Source organism: Athene noctua, chromosome 15 (assembly GCF_965140245.1).
Source record: "Athene noctua chromosome 15, bAthNoc1.hap1.1, whole genome shotgun sequence".
In the NCBI taxonomy this organism is placed as follows: Eukaryota; Metazoa; Chordata; class Aves; order Strigiformes; family Strigidae; genus Athene; species Athene noctua.
In genome coordinates, this window is record NC_134051.1 from 8,391,887 (window position 1) to 8,415,068 (window position 23,182).

The following is a 23,182-nucleotide window of genomic DNA, read 5'->3' on the forward strand; positions in this document are numbered from 1 at the left end:
TCCCTGGAGCAGTGTGCCACCACTGCACCTTGCATGGGACTCAGTGAAAGGGTCAGGATAAGCAAAGTGACCCCCCTGCAAGCCCAAATTACCTCTTTATGTGCAGATCCCTCTGCACACCCTCGGTGAGCAGGCCACAGACTTAATTTTCTGCCCCGATGGCTGCCAGATTTCTTCTTGCCCTGAGATCAAAGACGCAGCACCACCCAGTCCAGGGGCCCACAGCTCCACCAAAAGCCAAGCAAGCAGCACCCTGGCCCCTCACCTTGCACAGGAACTGACAACAGTCGTTGACAGGCAGGAAACAGTTTGCTACCCCCCTGAGGTAAGTGCAACTTCCACTGTATTGTCACTTCACATAGTGGCATTTCATGACTCCTAGGTTCAGGAAGACAATCCTTCAACATTTTTAGTGTCAGTCCATTCATTACAACCTATTAAAAAACCCACAACAAGGTCACCTTTTGTCTTCATTATTTATTCACAGTAAATGAGTCAAAGCTCACAAAAGTTACAGTAAGGCTTTATTAAAAAATATTAGGATTTAAGTTAAAAGTATAGCTAGTGAACAAAATTTACTCCATGAAATTTGCATTAGGGACTGTAGATGGTTAAAGGGTCATGAGAATATTTATTACAAAATCAAAATAAAGACTGTGAAAGTGAAGACCAGCCCAGGATTATATGAACTGTTGCAGTTAATCTTGCTATTTAATAACAATCATTAAAAATACTTAAGACAATACTTTAACAAACACAATGAGAGATACTATCCTACTTAATGCTTAAGGTTTACTTCCCTCCCTCCCCACCTGCCCAAATTCTGGACCCTCAAAGGTATTCAGTGGGGGTACAACTGCTGCTGGAGCCTTTCTCCCCACCCATACTTCTCTATACAGCACCCACAAACCTGTTTCTGTTTTGACCACCCTTCAGAAGCCCCTCTAAGGGCCACAGGCTGAAAACTAGTGCCAGAGTACCTGAAGCTACAAACCAACATGGATTCAATCCAACAAGATCCTTCCTCCGTACTACAACTCCTCAGATTATTCAAGATACGCCAAATAGACTAGTTTATCAAATACTCACCCATAAAGCAGTTTCAGTAGCACATAATTTGGAAAAAGCATTTCAAGTAAGAAACACTACAGAAAAGACACAGTAATTGAAGGGAGCAGCATCAGAAATGTCAGTGTAACAGATGAGAAGAGACTTCAACTGGTCAGGACATCTTGTCAGCTACCAAAGCTGCTACAGGAACATCAAGTTTTGGGTAGGTTTTTTGGTTTATTTTTCTCACTGATGATGCACACTTCAGAGAAGAGAACCCAATTTCTTTAAAATGCTGGCATTACGTTTTTTTACTTTGAAAATGGCCAGGAACACAATAGCCCATTAAAATTTCACTGCACGGCAACAGGGGAAAAAAAAGCCTTTCAACTGGATTCATAACTTAGAAAATAGTTGAGAAGTCAGCTCTTCACAAGGGTAAATAAAATTATTCCTCCTATAAAAGTCCAAGACATTACTGAAGAACTTTGACAGGCTAGAATTTCTTCTGCATTGTTTTGCCAGAAAGTATTTTTTTCCAGTCCAGTTGAGTTTGGTAAATATTGCGGACAAAACTTGAATTGTCTATATGTCTGTATACATGGATTATGGATGAACAAACACAGAAAACCAGAAAGTAATGTAGACTTCTGGAAAAAAAGACACCCACTGGTTTGAGAGTGAACTATTGAAACTGAGTCAATACCACCATTATGGAACAATCATTTTGAAGTCTTCGTGGTGAAGAGAACATGGGTGTTGAGGGGTTTGCCATTTCTATCACAGCAAGTTTGCCTAAGGACAAAGAAAAGCGAGTGCTAAAAACACTACTGTCCCTTGGCTGCCTCCAGCTGAGTGGGGCTACTCTTTCCCCAACAGGTACTTTCTGCTTCCCGCTTCCAAACCATCACACTGCTGTGTAAGGGAGCTCAGGGTTTAAAAAGAGCCAGTCAAGAGGGCTCACAGCAACAATTTCACTGGCCTGTCCAGGAGACAGGAACATCTCCCTTCCTCTCTGCCCCTCAAAGGGCAAGCAGCAGGCCAATCTCTCACTGCTGACAATCTCCAGAAAAGAATTTCTACTTATAAATACAAATACAGAGAAGTTGCTCCACCAGCTTTAAGTACACTTTTCCCCTCTGAGCACAGAGGGCTTTAGAAATGAAACTAGGTAGTGTAACAGGGAGCATAAGGCATGTATATACAGAGCACTTCACTTAAAGTTTGCAATGTTCACTAATAAGACTAATCCAGTAATTCCTGAGGCTAGTATCACTCTGCAAGTGTTTTAAGAAATTCACTCCTTTTCTAGTCACTCCACTACAGTGAATAGGTCAACTTCTCAGATTAATGAGCCACACCATCACTGTAAAAAACAAACCAACCACAACACAAATCCAGAAGAGCCATGAGGAACCAAGATTAAAATAAAAATCCAAAGGAACCATATAGTCAATATAGCAAACACACTCTTATTACTGAATGTTTGACTTCCATCATTCAGGGAAAGATTCCCTACAAACAACACGTAGCCAGCCTGGTTTTAGTATAGGTCTGCTTTTATTTCCATATTCAGCTCTTTGAGGGAGACATCCTTTCACAATCTGAAAGGAGGAGGATATAGCCCACTGTAGTGCTGCTTCAGCACACTAAAACACATCATACGGAAAATGGTTCTGTTGACTTTTCCCCAAACCAAATGAACACCTGTCCATGCACTTGGGACATAGAAAGAGTCCTGAAACAGAAACATCGTGCGTGTGTGTAAAGGTGCACTGATGAATCTCACCTCACTGGCAATTATCAAAAACTGCCAGTTAGTAAGTACTGCACAGGAGTCAGGAAGTAAATACTGGTAGTTGTGGATTTAAAAAAGAAAAAAAAAAACCCTAAAAAAAATAAAATAATAAAAATTTAAAAGCAGCGCCTTTCCAGTGTCTCACTGCAGCAGGCAGCAAGATTTAAAGGCACTACAATGTGTCAGAATGGAGAAAATCTGGTGCATCCACCCTTCCAGAGTGCAAGAATATGGATTAAAAATTCCCAAGTTGATGTAGGTTTTCTGAAAATGAACGAACTTCTTTTCAGCACAAGATATGGTGGTGCTGCAGAAAAGAAAAAAAGAGGCAAGTTAGTTACTGTGTTTTTATAGAAGCAGCTCAACCTCACCACAGATGCTAGCTGGTGAAAGGCTACGTAAGGATGTGTTTCACATGTTCTTAAACTGATGTTTGTTTAAATCCGTACACTGAGCAGCTTTTCACTCCCTTCCTTCCACAAAAGGATCTCCATGTATGGGACACAGATAAGCCAGATCCAAATATAGTCAAAGGTATCAAGGCTATGAATTTTTCACAGGTTCAAGAGGTATACTGCTCATATTTTACTTCTTAGTAAAGAATATCCTTAGATAATCTGGAGCTGAAGGAGCTGTAGGGTGACTTACAGCTGCAAAAGCCATACTTGCAGTCTCCCCCTCCCCTTTCTTAAATGAAGTCCGAAACAGAGCAGGAACCCATTCCAGATTTTAAGTCCTATGTGAGTGCCTTTAGTATCAAATTATCTTTTCCCTCCCTCAACACAACATCAAGCTCCCTAAAGGACATCTCCTGTAACAGGGGCTGAAAGTAGCCTCTATTTTCAATGTACAAATATGTAATACAAATTCACAGAAAGGAACCGGGAAAAGCACTCGATTAAATAAAAGATTTCACCAACAGGCAGTGACAGCCAGTACACAAGAATCTACTTCTACCTGAATTCTACCCAACTATTCTAGAAAATGACAGCAGAGTTCCTGTGGATATTTAAACATCTACTCAAAGTTTTATCAGCCCCCAGTCAACTTGCTATAAAATCTTTAGTACAGAATTTAAACTCTGTCCAGTCTTGAACTAACATGCAATTCTTCCAAAAGGCAAAATTTCTCTCTCATACTAACTACAGTTCCTCCTACTGACAGAACTTACAGACTCTGCAACACACTGTGTTTAGAAGTTGACCCCAACTCTTCTGTGGGTTTGATCACTCTGGCAAGACAGGACATACAAAGTATCCCGCTCAGTGCAACTCATAAATCTGATCATACCTGATTACTTTTTAAAAAAAAAGCTTTTGCTCCCTCCAGCCACAGAGAAAACATAAACCAACTCAGAGAACAATACCTTCACTCGTGCAACAAACGGACCTAACTTTCTCAAGCAAATTACTGAATCTCTAGCAATAGCTGACAGAAAAAAGTTTTTCTCTACTAAGAGTAGTGCTGTCTTACCACAGTTTTATTAATTACTCTGGTTCTGCAAGGGTAATAATTTCTTCATTGATAAAAAATTCAACAGTTTCCTCCTCCCAGTCATCAACATTGCTGTCCAGCTCATCTGTGTCTACCCCTGGAATGGAGAAAACATTAACACTGAATGCATCAAGGCAGAAATGGAAGGATCTGATGCTTTTGGCAGAAACAGTCCTTAAATCAGCAGTGAAGTAAGAGGTATTTGGTGCTTCAAATCATAGTAAGTACACTCTAAACTCTTCAAACGACAACCAAGGCATTACTGTCTCCCACCACAGGGCTTCTGTGGATTTTCTGGTTAAATGCAACACCCAAATCTCTTCACAGTCTCTCCCAAAGTCAAGCCAATGTTTGCAGCAAAGCATAAAGAGGTGAGGCAAAACACAGGTAACACAATCTGGCAGCCAGCAATATTTGAGCTTTCTCCCATAACAATAAATAAATAAATCGTGTTGCAATTTGGGATGGAAAGTATAAATAGCCTTCAAAGAACAAGGGACTAGCTTTGGCAGGAAACAGAGGAAGAGTAGTAGTGGATGAATCCCCAGAACAGGGTAGTTATTTGCTAAGCAGCAGCAGTTATCTTGCAGCAAGTCTTCACAAGTACTGGTGTGACTTACCTCCTCGGAGCTCTAAGCGCTCGTTCCTCTGCTCCATGTACAGCTCTTGTGCCATCTTGCGGTACTTTCTGAACTCCTCCATCATTGTACGTCTCCTTTCCACTAGCTCCTACGGAGGCGGGAAGAGGTCATTAACCTCCCCAGTAAATCAAATCCACATGTGATGCATTTGTTAGCAAGTTAAACTTTCTTCTCATGAACATACTTTCTATGACTTAAAGGAAAAATATCTTTCTCTTATGTAATCAAAAGGCTGGTTTGGTGAGGTTTTTTAATGTAAAGAGCTTTTCTTAATTTAGAAACTGTCTAATGCAGCAACTCACCAAGAACCCCAAAATTTTACTGCCTTTGCTTAACAAGATAACACCAGTGCCTCTCCAGATTCATTACTGTTTAAGCTGACAGTTTAGTAGCATCCATCTGAACTATGTATTGGAACTAACTCAAACCATCTGGATTCAAATGAACACAAATATTTGTTATAAAATAAGTTTAGCTTACGCGTCACCATTACAAAATAAATGAGGACAGGTTACAAGAATTTTGTCTATATTCCGAAAGTGTCTTGCCTTTGAAGCTTTAGACTGGCTCAGACGATCCTTCTGCTCAAATATCTTGGAGTATTTCTTCAGGTCCTTCTTAATTTGCTGTAAAACAAGGAATTTTATTTCAACTAGGATATCAGACTAGCGATCACAACCATCATATTCTGTAAGAACTCCTTCAGTAGGCCTAAACAGGCTGTGCTTTTTTTAAGAACATCTCTCTTCGAGGCAATTTCCCTTCACTATAATCTTGTTTGTTCTTCCTGGCTTACAGATCATGCAAATGCTTCTGTATACATGCAATTAGTGAAGTCTGGACAGCTAAATTCAATTTTGTTATTCTTTATACCCTTTCACTGTACCCTAAGAACAACTGGCAACCATTTCTATTCTGAACTTAAAGAACAGTTAACATTTAGTCATTCCCAGAAGCGAGGTCCACTACAGCAAAGTTTTGTCACAAGTTCTGGGCAAAAGGCAGTCGCATAATGCTGTAACCATTCAGGCCTCCTCCTCAAAAAGAGGGAGTAAACCAATTATGTTTATTCACTAAATCAACGTCACAGAGAGTCAGTGGAATACACTACCTTTATCTGATCCTCACTGAGCAAGGTGGTTGGTCGTGGTCTCCAGAGAAGCTGACAGAACCTGTCTTTATTGTTTTTCTGAAGTAGACGGCCTTGGAAGGTCCATAACCAATATGCATTGTCCACCTGGAAGAGCAGTGCACCATCTCAGTCAAGATAAGCTGTAACATAACACTGCAGTCCTTGCTCCATGTCTTAAGGGTCTTTTTTTATGAAGCCAGCACCATTAGTCAACAGAACCAGGGTGCTCTTTTTGTCAGTGCCTTCCTTGCACAAGTCAAATTCCTCAGAAACCTCTTTGTTCCACTGAAGCTTTACCTTCTAGAGGACCACAACAGTTTGAAACTAAGCCAGCCCTTCTATCATATTCTTAAGCGTCAGATTCTATACTTGTACAGGAGAGGATTACAGTGCAGTGGCTGGAACCATGCAAAGTAATGACAGGTGCAATAAATCCTGCTGTTCTGTGTGGTCCATAAGGAGAGCAAGTTTCAAACCACTAAAGACATAATGAAAATTCAGAAAAAGGACACTCAGTTTAGAGTCACGAACTGCCCTTCCAGAACTTATTTTGGACAACTGATGAAGCTAATGGCCCAAATAAATATTGATGTTCAGAATTTAATGTATAAAACTAGGGAGCAGCTTTTAAGTCATATGACCAGTGTCCATTTTCTCTTCCTAACCAACAGCTCTTTCCAATACCTCTGGAAGAGAAGGAATTAAAAAACACAAGAAAGCAAGCATTAGTACCTTGTGGCTCCACCAAGACACAGAAGTCACAATGTATCTGCCTGTAGGATCCCATTCCACATCTGAAGCTGTATAGTGTTCAGCAATATTCATCATGGTGCAGTCAGATGTATCAACAAATGCTAAGGCACCATTCATGCTACAAAGACAAAACAAGACAGATTGTTTTACACACTAGCATAGCCTGTTTTTTAAAAAGCATTTTACAAGCTGCATCTTCACAGCTCCTCATTACAAGGATAAATTTTGACAGCAACAAAGAGATAGGCTCATACCAGTCTCTGTGGCTAGAAAGCAATGTGATGAATAAAAAACAAAAATCCAAGTAAGAATGACACTTTTATGTTCAGTGACCCTTAACTCATTTTATTTCTGTTCTTAAAGTCACTGTGGAAACATGTTATAGGCAAGTTACAGCCAAAGTTTAACAACCATATGCTTAGACATATTTACGTAGTGAAGGCAAGATTAAAAAACCCCCATATTTCTAAGATGAACAGCAGTGCTTGTCTGAAAGCACGTAAAGGCAAACACTACTCAACTGGCTAACAAAAATAATTTTTGCTTGCTCTAACAGGAAACTTCCTTGGTAACTCTTTTACAAAACAGCTTTGTCATTAAGAGGTATGTCCCATGAGGGGGCACAAGGCTATACAACAAAAGCATTATAAGAGCCACATGCACGGTTCAAACCGGATTAGTTGAGAGTCAGCATTTAACTAAACAGCTGAAAAGTGTTTCTAGATATTCACTTTTCTGTGAAAAATGCATTCTTTGTTTGATGGTGCAAAAATAGCAAGCAAAAGTCAGAAAGCAGTAAGCTACATCATGAAATTGCACTACTTCTTTTCCTTTGCTTTTGCAAAGCTGTATCAGGATGACACAGTAATGCAATGTTCATGGAGATACCAAACAGTGATGAAATACTCTAGTCTTTTTCCTCCTTAAAATTAATGTGGTGTTCAGTAGCCTGTGTAATACTCACCTTCTGAGGCCAGCCAACACTACAAATTGCCCTTGAGGACTCCAGAATATCGTGTTTGCCTGCTGTTTGTCAAATGTTTCTGGAAAGAAACAAGACAAATTCAGAAAAAGATAGTCCAGTGACATCAATTAGCTTACAAGCAGTCAATTCCATCTACTTCTCAAAAGACATTTCTGAAGTCTGCAAGCCCTTAACTCTACACTTCTAAAGACAAAACCCAGTGGCACCAGAACATCCCAAGCTAGCAGAAGAAAGAGATCAGACGATCCCAACCACCAACTTGGGAATAAATTTTAGATAAAATTGAGCCAAGTCTGTGCTATTGTCTCACACAAACTTCCCAAGGCCACAAAATTACTGTGGCTTGTAGGCCTTTTATTCCCAGACCCCACACTGATTCAAATTGAAAATGGTTTAGCTGTCACCAGAAAGTTCAATTTCTAGAATACAATGTCAGGCATAGCACCTATTGCCATGTTATTCACCACAAACATCACAATTTTGAGTTTACTGCATCTACTGCCATGCAAAATGCTTAGTATCTGCACTTTTTACTTGGTTTTCAGTCACTTACTTATGAGTTCTATTTTCCCATTGTTTTTAACATGGTAAAAGGAAACTGAAATTCGTGGAGTTTCACCATGCAACACAGCAAACTTGCTTCCATTTGGTTCCCAAGCAAAGGCTATGATGCTTTCTGTAACAAAAAAACAGGGGTCAAAACTCTGTCAAAAAACAATACAAAGCTTTGATCTCAAGTAGTTACCAGAGAAAACCAAGATGCTAAAGAGAGGGAACCCATCAGTTAACACTTTGCCATACAGACTATCTTTTAAAGCACAGGCTGATAAGGCAAATGCAGGGAGTTATGGGAAGTGTTTCAGTCAAACAATAGTTCCACAGTCTCCCATCTTCTACAAAATACATTCATAGTATCAGCCCTACCATCTCTATTAGTAACCCATTTTCAGTTTTGTCATTTTTCAAGTCAGTCACAAGCATGAATAGCCTCAAAAGTTTTATCACTTTTACATGAGACACCCTGCAACACCAATACTGTAGCTCCTATCAAGAGTTAACTTCCTAATTACATCAGATGTTGACAGGAATTTCTAAGATACATGCAAGTGTCTACTTAAAGTTAAAATATCAAAAGTAAGGAAATACGGGCATCACCTTTCATTTCCACCACATCCACTGGCACCTGTTTCTCTCTCATTCGGAATATTTCAAAGTTGGTCACTACTCCCTGTAAAGACCAAGGTCAGCTAATTATCCAGCACAGAAGCAGCAGAGCAAGTAATTTTATTGCTAGGCACAGAAGGACAACTACACAATTAGCCTGTCAGGATGCAATTCTGCCAGTCAGAATTAAGATTTGCTTCTTTAATGACAGCAGACAAATACATTATGCCTCATTACTGAACCCATCCTGAATTTATCCGTTCTGATAAAGAATAAGACTTGTATGAAAGCATTTGTTTCTTTTCAGACTGTTACAAAATTTAAGACAGACAGATAAAACATACAGCAAATGATACAGCATGACCTACAGTCTGTTCAACAACTGCTTAGCAGTGAGCAGGGAAAGAGGTAAGGCATATAGCTCTCACCCAAGTCCACGATGCCACTAAAGTCAAAGCAAATCTTGGATGCAAACATAACACACATTTTGCTCTCCACACACTTCAAAAATCAAATGGAAAAAAGAAAAATAGTTTTGACATCATATAATTTACACTGCCTATATTAAAAGATGGTACTGTAAGAAAATGAGGTGTCAGCATGAGATAGAACCCAATTTTATGAATATAATCAGAACCCACATACCTGTGTGCCTTTGGGAGTCCTGTCTACCTTCACACACAGGTAATCTCCATTCTTCTGCCAGTGCAGTTTACAATCTACGACATTGAATAAATTCCGCACACGAATTTCTTGTCTAGAAGGCAGCTGCATCAAAGTCACTCTTGCTGGGATGTCTTTGTCCTCAGGCACCCAGAAAGCAATTATGTTACCACCTGGAGACCATGAGAAGTCTCTACAGGAAAAAAGTTAAAAATATGCCATTTTAATTTTTAGTTAGAGATACTACAAGCAGAAACCATTTTCATCATTTTATCTGAATGCTGCAGGCAAATATCAACTCTCAATAAAGACAGATACATACAAAGCAACTGAGGACAATTTAATAACTTTACACATATCATACCCAAACAGATGTTTAATCTGCTATTTAAACTTGCTATATGACCAATGTTATCAAAACAGTACATTTCACTAGAGACTAAGGGTTACACCCAGTGTAACCACTAAAGATCTTAGAAACAGGCTGATAAAACCTATGAGCAAAAAACTCCTATTAAATTACATGGAAACAATCTTCTTGCACCTGGGTACACTTGATTTTCTCATTGCTTTACAGAGAGGTACCTCAATAACTCTCACGTGAATCAGTGTCTATTGTGCAGACACACACAAAACCCAACCCATTCCTCACCAAGAGGCAGCACAGAGTACACTGGCTTAAGCCGGCACACAAATCTTGTTAGGGAGATATTCCCTAACAAACTGCATTCCACTTTGGTTTTCTAGACAAGAAACAGGACTCCCAAGTGTGACCCTGGATTAAGCAGTACCACAAAGAGGATTTCAAAGCATACAAGCTGTCAACTGTGGACAGCAATAAATGGTGAATTTTCTGTTCCTTCTTGCCACTTTGTCTAATTTGATCAGTTCAGCATATGAGGCCATTTGCTCTAGTCAATAGTCTAAAGATTCCTTTCACCATAACAAAGCCCCAGACAAAGATTCCAACTAAAGAGAGCAGGTTCCTACAAAGGAATAGACTTACCTGATCCCAGTGATTTTCAAGCTTTTTTTGTCCAACAAACCCATAGACTAAAAGAGAAAGGCGTGAATTTTCATGTTAGTAACATTCTTATATTTACACATGCACCTTCTACTCATTATTAGAGCACATAAACTAGGAGCTTGTGTATAATTTTCAGAGATCCTGTATCCCTATTTTTTATGAACATACATATATCACAATTACCAATAAAGTAAGAACTGCTGTACAGAATTAATGAGTACAGCAGCCTGAATTACAATAACAACAAAAAACCCCAAAACAGACTACATTAGGCTGCAATTTATAGTGCATTTTGGGTACTTTGGCAGTCACCTTCTACTGACAGCTGGCAGGCATCACATAACCTCGATCCTATCGACACTTAGTAGTATATCGAGCTGTGCAGAATTTACTGTCAGACTCAGCTAAAGTTTTTCACCCAGAAAACAAGACAAGAGCAAATGGATTTCTCCCCTTTTAAGACCAGCTCTAGAGGGTATTATTAAAATATATCCTTTAAATTAAGATACTGTGGAAAAGACTGACATTGTAATGCAGTAAGCATTATAAAAAAAAAGCAAAAACTTACAGGTGTTTCATAGATGCTAAGGGTATCTGAAGTCATTCGAGCGAAGAATTTACCATCATGACTCCATCTAATAAAAAAAAAAAAAAAAAAGAATATTAGATAGGAACTGCCTTTTTATTAAACGAAGTCTGGAACTGCTTCTCTCTAATTCCATTTCTCAACCTACTTAAAAATAGGCCAGTGAGCTGAGTTTTCACAGTGGAATCCTCGCTTCTTTTGCCCAGTCAGAATATCCCAGATGATAATAGCCTGAGGGTCATCCTGTGTGTCCATCAAAGGGCTGAAAGTCACTAAATACCTACAAAAGAAATAATCAATTTCACTATTGAAACTTTGTCTAGTATGTTGCTACAAGCAAACTTTCATCCAATTAGTATTTAAATACAATGCACTTTCAAACAGCAGTTTCTCTAATGGGATTTTTTTAGAGAAGGGAAAAATAAGAACAGTATGATAAAGGGGGAGAAAGTTTCCAAGACACAGTATTTCCTTGGCATTTCTCTGGCTGAAAAGACTCTAGATTTACATGCAAGTCTTCCCATATTGCTGTTGCAAGACAGAGGAACTAATGAAACAGTGTTACCTACTATAATTTTGCCACAAGGATGTAATTGGTTTTGAATCAAATATAAAACCATTTACTTTAGCCAACCTGAACTATAGGTATGATAGACTTTTCCATTTAAACATAAATAATCTAATACAATACATCATAACACCTGACTGCTTCTAAATATGTTACTTGAAAACTAGCAAAACAAGATGCATCTCAGTCCTGGAATTATTTTAGCCTTCTCTAAAGAGCCCTTCAACATTAAAGAAAACTTAAGGAATTCAATTCAGTACTACAGATTTGAAGGATGCTGCTTAACTGAAACTTTTCAGAGAAGTAAAAATCTAACACTACAGACATTCCCTCCAGCTAAAAAGAAAAAAATATGTTGTTCTCCCTTGGAGTAACATCATCTTTGAGGAAACTTGTCAGCTCAGTTTTGCAGACCAATTATTTCAGATTATCTTAAGTATCTTTACTGAAGTCAAAGAAAGGCAAGAGTTTCACTCATTCCAAAAAAGATACATGCATGAAAAGCAGTACTTCTAAAGGCAAAGGAGAACAGAAGACCCAACCACATGAGATTTGAAAGCACAGCAGCCAGAAAGTGTGTGCTTCATACTTTTGATCCCTTAGCCCAAACCAGTGTCATCCTCCATACCTTTCACAGGGCGAGAAGTCAATGAGCTGCACCCCCTGGTGACTAAACCTTTGGATCTGCTTGAACTTCTCTCCACCCCAAAGGGCGATGCCTCTCTGGTGGAACGTAGCCAGGTAGGTGCCCTTTGGGGACCAACGTACATATGTTTCTGTCCACCGCTAGATGTAAAAAAAAGTATACACAAACGTTTAATTTCGTGCCAGAATCCTAAAGGGGAAAGAATGTGTGGCTTGTACTATCACAGTTTGCAAATCCATTTACTAAGTGAAGATCTCAGAATTAGTGATACCTTGGATGAACTGCAGAGTTTAATTTCATGCACGTAATGCACAATACTTATTCTTTAGGTTGAAAACTGTCAATCAAGACCTTATCAACTTACTGGTCACCAAAATAATTTTTCAGATACAGCGAGAACCACTGTATATTAACAATTAAACCCACCTAACAGCCTTGGGTTTCCTTGTTGTCTTTCAGCCCTAGTAAGAACATACTCTCCTCAGAAGTAAGGGCAAGTATTTTGAATTTCTTAACAATACAGCTCTTGACCTTCAGTTAAGTTAGAGAGGTTTCAGCAATACAGGCCACAGCCAGTGATCATGGTGACAAGCAGAATTACTCATCATCCCAGAGCCAAGTTCTTCCTACTGTAATGCATAATGTTATTAAAGAATATGCTTCTGGGTACCAACAGTTCTCATCAAGTCAAATGCCTGCAGCAGACAGGCACACTAACTCTCCCTTTTATATGCTATTACCAAACCAGCTATTCCTCTTTAGCACCTCTGTGGTCAGCAAAAAAGCAAAAAGGGATCAGAAGCAGCATACTTAAACACATACTCAGCTCTAATGAATAGTACTCCTCAAACTCTGACTTTGCATTTTCAGGTCTTTCTGAATCATCTATAATATACAGATGGAGGAAACTAATAGGCATCACGGACCAGTTAAAGAAAAAGAGCAAGTTAACTTCACATTTGTTTTACCTAAGCAGCTAAATCTAAAGTATGTAATTTCACCACTGCTCTTCAAAAGGAAGAAGAAAGTATTTCAGCAATAGGGAAAAAAATATCTGTTTAAAAAAAACCAAAAATCTGAAATGTCATAAAATGAATGAGACTGACAGTGTATCTGCAATGTACAGCACTTCCAGGACACTCACTGCTCTGTCCTCAATTTGAACAGGTTCCTTGATATCATTCCAAAAAATGGACGTCCGGTCTCCTGACTCAAAGATCACACTGTACTGATCCCTACAATCTGGATCTTCCAACCAGTATCGGAGATTCCCCTAAGAGAAACAGAAGTGAAAAGATTATTAGTGAGTCAAAGGCTAAGATGACAAGCTCCCCAAATTAATATCGACCTGGCAGGTGGAAGTCAGTCTTACACAGAGCGTGCAACTTTGGAGTCTTCATTTTAAGAACTTTTTTGTAATGGTAAATTAAATAATTCGAACTACTGATTACTGAAGGCTAAGAGAACAGGTGGGAAAGGTGGACCTTCAAGGTGGTTTGATGATGTTTAACACTTCTCACCTAAAATAACTTAAGGGTTTTTTTGACAGGTGTTTGGGTTTTTTATTTGTTTGTTGTGCGTTTTTTTGTTTTTTAAAAAAACCTATCCCTTCCTCCACAGGACTTTTTACAAAGATAGTGGCAATAGAGAAATTTACCTCAAACATTTAACAATATTAAGAAGATGCTTTCAAAATTCTATTTTTAAATTACTTGTCCAAAATAATTATCTACTCTCAAGTTTCACCCTGTGTGGAACTACTAAGCAGAACCACCAAACTCTTCCTGTCACTTCATGACAGTGAGAATGAAGAAACAGGAGCATATGATCACTACTGCTACTTATAACAACACTACTAACACATAGTTTCTATTTTCATATGAACACTGTAGAAATGAGGAATCATTTATATTATGCTGAATAAACTCTCCACTTTTCAAAAAAGTCCTTACCAAATCCTTAAATGGCTGTTTCTCAGGGATTTCCCATTCATCACTGATTGTCATGTACCTGAAAGAGCAATTTGATTGGTTACGCTCCATGCAAGCCCTCTTGATTAGAATCCCAAAATCTACAGATAGACACGATAGCTGCACTCACTTATCAAAGTCTGTGAAAAGGTTGACTCTAAAAGTGTGCTGTTTATCCAGTTTGTATCCATCTGCATTCTTCACAGCATCCACCGCATGAGATGGAGACATGTACTCCAGAAAGATGTACCTACAGTGAAGGAACACAAAAGTAGAAAGTCATAATTGACTAATAACAAGCTCATAACAAAAAAATAAATTGAATAAATAAAAAAGAAACAATAGGAATGAACCAAGAGCTCAATATAGAGCATCTACAAAATAACTTCTTGTCTTGTCCCCAACCAATTGGGGTCAAAAGCAATTAATCTTCATTTTGGCCATGGGGACATACACACTTTTTAGATGTATGGGCTTGACCTGAACTAAACCAATATCCTTTCTGTAAATGGGCTAGACTGAACAATGAATGCAAGCTCAATGCAACACAGAACAACAATGAGAGCTAGTAACAGCAGGTTAAGTATGCAGCTCTTTCCAGTTGAATGACGCTTAGAAATTGTAAAACTTGCCATCACAGACATCTCAAAGCAGGACTCATTTTTCAATTACACTGAATATAATTCAGCTTCCTTCTTGCCACTAATACAGTCTACATTTGTAGCCCAGCAGATTTAAAATTAACAGTACCCTGAAGACTGTCACACTGCCTCAAAGAGAGGCAGGAACGGAGAGAAAGAGCTTCTCATGCTGACCTTACAGAACCAACAATCCTTCCACTCCAGAAAACCCACTTTTTTAATGCTTTCTAAACTATGGATTCATCCCAAACTCAGGAATATATGCTACTCCAAGCACAGTAACAAGACTCAGAAAAACCTCGTATTTATTGGATTGATTTTTGCTTGGTTTGTGTCCCTAAAACTTTCTTTCATTTGCCCTCTCCCTTTGGGCTTGATCATTTCTGGTTAGCTTTCTTCTCAGTTCAGATGCTGCAATTAACCAGGAACAAGGATCAGAAGTTGGCAAAGAGGAAAAAAGGTCCTGGAAAGGGCTCGCTGAATTTAAGGAAGTTGGAGTCCCTAATGTAAGTACTCGCAACCAGAGGCAGAATGCTGACAGTCTATTTTGCAATAAACAGTACATCCCCTGCTACTAAGTCTTAAAGTAAAATGGTCTTTTAACCTATTTATTAGCCATGGCAGAAAATTAACAAAATATGTCATTTAGTACTGCACAGAAATTTGTCTTCCAAACCCAGATAAACTGATTCCATAATTAATCCCCCCCACACTGTAGCTTAATGAGTTATTAAGCTTCTCAGCTCCCTCGGGAACTTCTGTTTGTCACTCAGACTAGATGTCAGGATTGTACAGACTAAGGCAGAAGAAAGGGATGAGCGTGACTATGAGGTCATCACAAAAACTGGTCAAGAAGTATTGACACTAATAATCAAGGGTAAATCAGAGCAGTGCTTTAAATCCTATTTCCAGTAAGAGTTACAATGACTTACCCTTTTGTCTTCCCATCTGCTTCTGGATAAAACTCATTGATAATTTTACCAAACTTGGAAAATATTTTGTGGATGACATTCTTTAGTTTCTCAAGTCGGTCTGGTCCAACCTGGGGAACATTATCCACGACGATTACTGAGTCAATTCCATCTGCTTCCTGTGGTTGATCTTTTAGTACATCACCAAGTAACTCTGAAAAGTCAAAGCACACAAGAAACTAAGGCACCAGTTTACATCATTAAGGAGGAAGACAGAAATGCGAAAAGAACAGTGACAGTAAGAGAACAGAAAGACTTCCAATTTCAGGAAATTTCAAGAATCGTTTAAGAAACTTGGTATTGAATGAACGTTCTATCAGAGAAACAGCTGAAGTGAATACACAACACTCCAACAGTACTGCCTGGGCAAATTTCAAGCAGCTAATTCTTGAATTCTTTCTCGAAGGAATACCTTACATAGAGGATGTCAACACTTGCACTATTAGCTTGTTTCAGGAGTTGGAACTGGCTTATGAAGTCCTCAAAATTGACGATAGAGCAGATAACTGTAAGATTTACTACCCAAGCTCTGACTAGAAGCCTTGCTCAAATTATAACCAGATGACTTTGATAAAAAGAAATGTAACATGTACCTCCCTCCCAAATTACACGAGCTTTAGCATAATGCAAAACTATCGGCTGTACTGGAAGCTCTGCATGCACGTCTTACCATCACTATAATTATGCCTGAGAACTCACACTCTGTCCAAACCTTTAATTAAACGCAGAAAGGAAGGTCTAAGACAAGACACTTAAAGCCATCTTTAAGCATGCTGGAAGTGAAAACAAGCACAGACCTTTTCATACTCTGGATATTCTTCAACCATACTAATTCTCCTTTTGCGTATCATTTCACAAATTTTGAGAATTCTTGCAAGCGGGATGGCCTGTTCAGTCCCTGTACTGTCAGCTTCACGATTCTCTCTACTGAGATCGCTTACAACCTCCTTGAAGTCTCCCATATACAGCAGGGAGAACATGCAGAAGGACTGCAATGCCGCAGCTGTGGCTTGCGTACGGCACTGGGACAAAAACTGTTAAAAGGTACAAAGTACACTTCTCAGTTGTGCACAAAATTAGAAGCTTTAACACCACTGCTTCATTATTTTTACACGGTAGGCTTCTAGACATAAATTTTGTAGAGTTCTAGACACATCTAACTTCATTCCTCAAGTCAATTCTATTATTCTGTGTCCACCAACTAAACCCCACTGGTAATGTATGAATTTAAACACACTTCTCAAATTAACATTACCTGACTACAGAAATGTACTGACCCGTAGATCCAAGAAGTCATAAAAATTACATCAGTGATTCAAACCTCAGTGGATTGAAATAGAAGCACTAAAGACAAGGATATCTGAACAATCTCTCAAATAGCTTTAACCTAAGGTTATTTTTAAACCTTTCCAGGAATAAAATCACATACTATCCTTGAGCACACACGTCAGTTCATGTCTAGATTACTGACTGTTTCACAGTGTAATCATTCACGGCCCCGTGACATAACATGATTGCATTGTTGTAGTCTAAAGAAACTACCAAAAACCATTGGCCTTCTATAACTTTAAGCTTCAACAAGTTATTGTGTGTGAGGCTTTCCACTGATATGGGGCAATATGCTTCACAAAAGCTTATGCATAAACAGATGCTATCACCACCAAAATTATGTAATACTTACAGAATGTTGTTTGTAGTATTTATTACTCAAAAAGATGCTCTCCGTGCACATGCAGGAACTACAATTAAGAAGTTAAAAGATGCTAACTTGTATAACAAAGACCCAGAAAATGTGAAAACCTACTATTAATGGTAGCAACTAAAAAAAGCTGAAGACGTTAAAGGAATAATCCTCCATGTCACATCATTTTACTTACTCTGCACACTTTAGATTATACCCACAAATTTCTCCCGTTTATAGCAGCTGTTTACTAGTTTGTAGCAACTATTAAAAAATGGCTAAGCCCACATGTCTGCCTCAAAGCAAGTCAAATATTCAGTGAAGGGTGTACAACACAAAGATTAGTGAAGAGCTGGAGGACTTGCTAGAAGTTCATGTTTAAGAAACAAGTTAGAAGGAAGCCTTTAGCAGCAGACTGAAAATTGGAAAAAGAAAAAGTCAGGCACAAGAAAAGCTCATTAAAACCCCCGGAGTTAACAACAGATATTCTGGTAGCACAAAACCATAAGGATCACTGAAGATAAGCAAAAGACTTGACAGGAAGAGGCACCAGTCCCAATAAGCACCGTCACAGATGACAACCACCTTAAAAGCACTATTTGGAACAAATATGTAGGCAAAGAAGGAGAAGGAAAATGGGACATAGAGCAAAAACCTGACTTCTTTCAAAAGTACAGCAGTGGGTACTGGCTATCACTCCATAAACAGTATTTTCTACTACACAGACTGAAAGTGGTCTAAGTTACTACCAAGGTATTTTGGACCACTTCTCCCTCCTTAACTTTGCTGCAAAGTTGAAAGCTGACCCTAACTGTTAAAGAGATCCAGAAGAGAACAACGCCGATGAATGCTGTAAGTTAACTTCTAGTATATACTGGATCTCAGGACATCCTTTCAGGAGTAAGTGTACTCCAGGCAGCTGACAATACCCTGAACTTGTGGATAGGTAAGCGCTTGCTTAGGATTTGGGACACATGCAGTGAAGTGTTGGCTATGCCCACAAGAATTGCAAGGATTGAAAGAAGGAATTTTGAAGCCAATATTAAAGTAACTTGTAGATTTCTTATTTACCCTATAATCCCATATCTTAGATTCTCCCCAGACATGAAATGAAGGCATGTCCCACAAGGACATTTCCACAGAAGTCTACAAGAAAAAACCCACCAAAACCAATAAAAAACACAATAGGGTAATTTTCTAGGCACTATTAGTAATTTTTTCATAACCACTTCTGACAAAAGACTTTGTAGGCCTACAGACAAACCAAGGAATGCATATTTAGATTCATGTGCAAGAATGCAATACCCTGTCTGGAATCACAACTGTAACAGATTAAAGACAAATACCTACATTGTACCCTCTCTCTTAATTCAAATTTGTTAACAAAGGAATCTTCAAAGTGTAAGAAGCTGGTTTAGCCAGCTCTTATTCCACCCACAAGAAAAGGAGGGTGTGGTGGGTGCGCAGCTATATTCAGCTGGCAGTATTTTAAGGACCACTCTCATTATCTGAAGTAAAGCTTCATCGCACCGGAGTGGTTATCTGACACATCCCTTCTCCTGCTTCAACCCAGATCAGCTGTCCTGCCACGCCAACACCATCCTGGAAAAAAAGTTGAAGGAATGCATCTGAGATGGTCCAATCCTAAAGCTGGTCCAGCTCAAAGGTGTTCCTGGAGATGCAATGTCATCATAAGCACTGAAACAGCCTTGGCTCAGTGACACTGATGGACTGCCTTTCTCCTTGGGGAGTCATCAGGATAAGGGGAAAGAAATAAGGAAGCTCAAGAAGTAACACACACATGGAAAGCCAGAACAGCAAGAGTGACTAAACTTGAACACTGTAATCCAGACACTAACACTGTATTATTCATACAGCTGAGAAGTTCACCAAATTTTAATCCTTAACAATAAGACAGGTGAGTATGGAAAAATGCCTAGTTCCTGAAGAAAGATGGAATTGAACATAATAAGCCTCAATATAGACAAAGCCTATCACAAACACGTAACTAGACAAAAAGAATGCGCAGACAATTTTGCCAAGGTCCTTCTAAAACAAAAGTGCAAGTTCAAAGAGCTATACAGACTGCTAAATTGAGAACAGCAAACACTCTCTTAATCAAAGATATTTTTCTGCTGTTTTATTAAGCTAATCACAGGACTGGAACACTGGAAGGCACATACACCACCTGTATTCCAGTGCCAAATGAAACAACAAACTTACAACCACATGCTTTAAGAAACATGTTTCCAGTTCTGATATATGTAAGATAAGACCCTACAACACACAGAATATATGTATGTAAGACCCTACAGCAGCACTGGCAAAATAAACACTTTTGCTCTTCCAAGAACTGAGATGATTTATCTAGACTTATCTGAAAGATATTAAAAGTGTTCTAACTCCTGTATGCCCAAAGTAGGTACTCCCATAATTATCGATGCTGTTACAGAATGGCTTAGCCATTTTAAGGCAGTCAATAACCAATTCTTTAGAAGAGCTTCAGTATGACTTTTTAACTGCAAGAAATAATTTTTCTGTATTTTTTTTGTCACAAAGTGACCGTTAACTCTTCTCAAACACGTACTTTTTCTCCATGAATTTCACTCCAGATGCATGGAAAACACAGCAGGATGAAATCTAGTTTGTAAAGATAAAGTCAACAATTTAAAACGCGTTTTTTACAGTTGAGTTGAACTAATAGAGGCAGATGGAAAGCAACCAAGTTGACGATTCCACTTTGTGAGGGCAGCCCACGGATCGATACTCGAAGTTTAATAGTACATTTAAGAACAGCTATTAAGCAGCATCGTCCAGTGCACAGACGTGCCAGAAGGCTCACTTAAGAAACACCACTACGATGAAGACGTGTACTTACTACTACGAGCAGTCAGCACACTACCACGGCGGCGAGGCCCACGGGGGCTCGGGGGAGCAGAGCGTTTCCCCCCCGCACCCCCCAGCAGGCTCCTCCCGGAGCAGCCGCGGCCCCCCCAGCGCTCCGGCGCGGCGGGCAGGCCCGGGGCCCAGCGCCGGAGCTCTCCCGCCCCCCCGCGGCCCCTCCCTTCCCCTCGGGCCGGCCTGACCAGGCCCGGGCTCCGGCTGCCCTCCCGCCCGCACCTTCGTCGCTGATGTCGTCCACGAAGTCCTCGGGGTCACTGAAGGAAATCTCGTCCTCGGGCTCGACCGGGGCGGCGGGCGCGGCCTCCCCGTTCTCCTGCGCCGCGCCGGGCTCGGCCGCCGGCTCGGCCTCCGCCAGCGGCTCAGTCTTGGCCTCCGCCGCCGGCTCGGCCGCGGGCTCGGGCTCGGCCGCCGGCTCAGCATCGGGCTCCGCCTTCTCGGGGCTTTCGCGGCCCGACGGCGGCTGAGGCGAGGGCGGCTGAGGCGGCGGCTGCTCGGGCTCGGCGGCTGCGGCGGGCTCCTCGGCGGCGGGCGGCGGCGGCTCGGGGGGCCCCGGCGGCGCCTCGGACTCGCTTTCTTCTTCCTGCCCCTCTCCCTCCTCCTCCTCTTCCTCCTGCTGCTGCAGCGGCTCCGCCGGCGGCGGCGAGGGCCCGTCCGTCTGCTCGGGCTCCTCGGCGGGGCCCTGTGCGCCGGGCGGCGCGGCGGCCGCCGGGCTCTCCTCGGTGTCCTGCATGGGGGTCGGTGCGGGGCCGGGCGGGCCGCGCGCTCCCAGCTCCAGCGCGACGGGAAGGGAGCGGGGGAGGGGCGGGGAGGCTCCTACGGCCGGGCCATGTGCGCCAGCCCCGGCGGGCCTCGCGCGGCGGCGCCTACCAACGGCCGCGGGGCGGCAGGGCGGCGCGGACGGGCTCTGCCCCGGCGCAGCTCCCGCCCGCCGCCGCCTTCCCCGCGCTGTGCTCACGGGCCGCTGCCGAACCCGCCGCCGCCCGCTCCCCGCTCAGCCAGCGGCGGCTCCCGCTCCCTCTCGCCCCACCGCAGCCCCGGTCCCCCCCCATTTCGTGCCCCGCTGTGGTCAAGCCCAAGATGGCGCCTCCTCCCAGGCGGCCGAGGCGGGGTTCGGCCGAACCATTTTCCGGGAAGCGGAAGGCGGGAGGCGCCGTGACGTTTAACTGCGCTGCACGGGGGGAAATCTTCCCGCGGTTTCGGCAGCTCGGCGCAAGTCCCGGACCAGCGCTAGGCGGGAGGCGACAGGACCTCGCACCGACGCGAAGCCGGACCGTCTCCCCCCTACAAACCCCGCACCGTGCGCTCGCCCGCAGGCCGGCGCTGCCCGCGCGGGCGCTACCAAGCTCGCGCGGCGGGGGAGGCGCCTTGTGCTGCGCCGGCACCGGCGCGTTTGTGCTCGGGCGCGGCGAGCGGCCGGGGCGCGGCGGCACCCCCGCGGGCGGCGGGGCCGCGTGGTACGGCCCGACGGGAGCCGCCACATCAGCCCCGTGCGGGGCCCGGGGCCATGGCGGGCGCAGCGGGGCCTCCGGCGAGGGGAGCGCCTGGCTGCCTCACAGCGAGCCACGGCCGGGCCGTCACCGAGCGTTCTATTAGTCTCCGCAAGATCTTTGTGGTTTTTAAATAACGTTTTCCGTGAGGTAAAAAATGACGCTCGTCATCATTCCACAACACCGCTGCAACGCTCCGGGTGGTGGGAGAGAAACCTTCCGGAGGGGCAGCGGACCTGGACACGGTGATCTCGGTGCAGCAGTACAGACGAGCATCCCGCTCCAGTGTTTTCCAGTGATGTGTTACCTTGTATAATCCTAGCACTTTAGTATGACTTTTAAGTAAAGCTCTCTCAAGCAGGCTACCAATGTGTCCAGCTTCCTGAGAGAGCTGACCTCCCCGTTGATTAAACCATTACCTTCTGTCTAGGGCACCTCAGGCTGGTGCAAAAATGCGTGGAGTGTCATTTTTTTCAGCATGCATGCTAATACGATGTATTCAGAGTAGCACGGGGAACTTTGAATTTCGCTTGGATGCCATCTTGAGGCTTCAGTGACATTTTTAGAGGAGAAGAATCAGAACAGTTCATCTGTGTTTATCTCTGTTCACTTCTGAGATGAACACTTGCATTTTGTGTTGGGGTTTTGGTGTGTTTTTAGCCCAGTGCTTTCAATCAGATCATCAGAACATACAGAGTAAGAATGCCAACATAAAAAACTCATGAGAAAAGCAGGACAGGTATTGCACTTAGCGTTTTAAGTTTAGACCCTATCTTCTATTGCAGTATCTTCTATGTTTTGTTTAAGAAATTAAGCTAAGAAACCCCCGTTCTGTAATTTATCAGCTAGTCACAAGATGGCATCCTAATTCCACTCCAATTGGTTCTGTCAATTGTATTTAAACTACGGGCAGTGCTGCCGATGACTGGCACTTTGTGCAGGTTCGTTTTTCCCCTCGTTCTATCATGGTAGTTGACCAGACTTTCCTAGTTTGCAGCAGCACTGACACGCTAAAGCGTAC

The 23,182-nt window shown here is 41.8% G+C and overlaps 1 protein-coding gene across 1 annotated transcript; it reads right to left on the minus strand.

Annotated features, from left to right (window-relative positions):
• Nucleotides 1–852: 852 nt before the first annotated feature.
• On the minus strand, nucleotides 853–21,660 carry EIF3B (eukaryotic translation initiation factor 3 subunit B). Its single transcript, XM_074919421.1, has 19 exons — nucleotides 20,891–21,660; nucleotides 16,051–16,243; nucleotides 14,608–14,727; nucleotides 14,460–14,517; nucleotides 13,652–13,780; nucleotides 12,490–12,647; nucleotides 11,442–11,573; nucleotides 11,276–11,342; nucleotides 10,687–10,733; nucleotides 9,663–9,873; nucleotides 9,009–9,081; nucleotides 8,407–8,529; nucleotides 7,833–7,911; nucleotides 6,848–6,986; nucleotides 6,095–6,220; nucleotides 5,532–5,609; nucleotides 4,963–5,071; nucleotides 4,322–4,439; nucleotides 853–3,155 (listed from the first exon to the last, which is right to left on the minus strand). The coding sequence occupies exons 1-18, from the start codon at nucleotides 21,402–21,404 to the stop codon at nucleotides 4,336–4,338; spliced, it is 2,460 nt and encodes an 819-aa protein (XP_074775522.1). The 5' UTR covers nucleotides 21,405–21,660; the 3' UTR covers nucleotides 853–3,155; nucleotides 4,322–4,335.
• Between the last annotated feature and the right edge of the window lie 1,522 nt (nucleotides 21,661–23,182).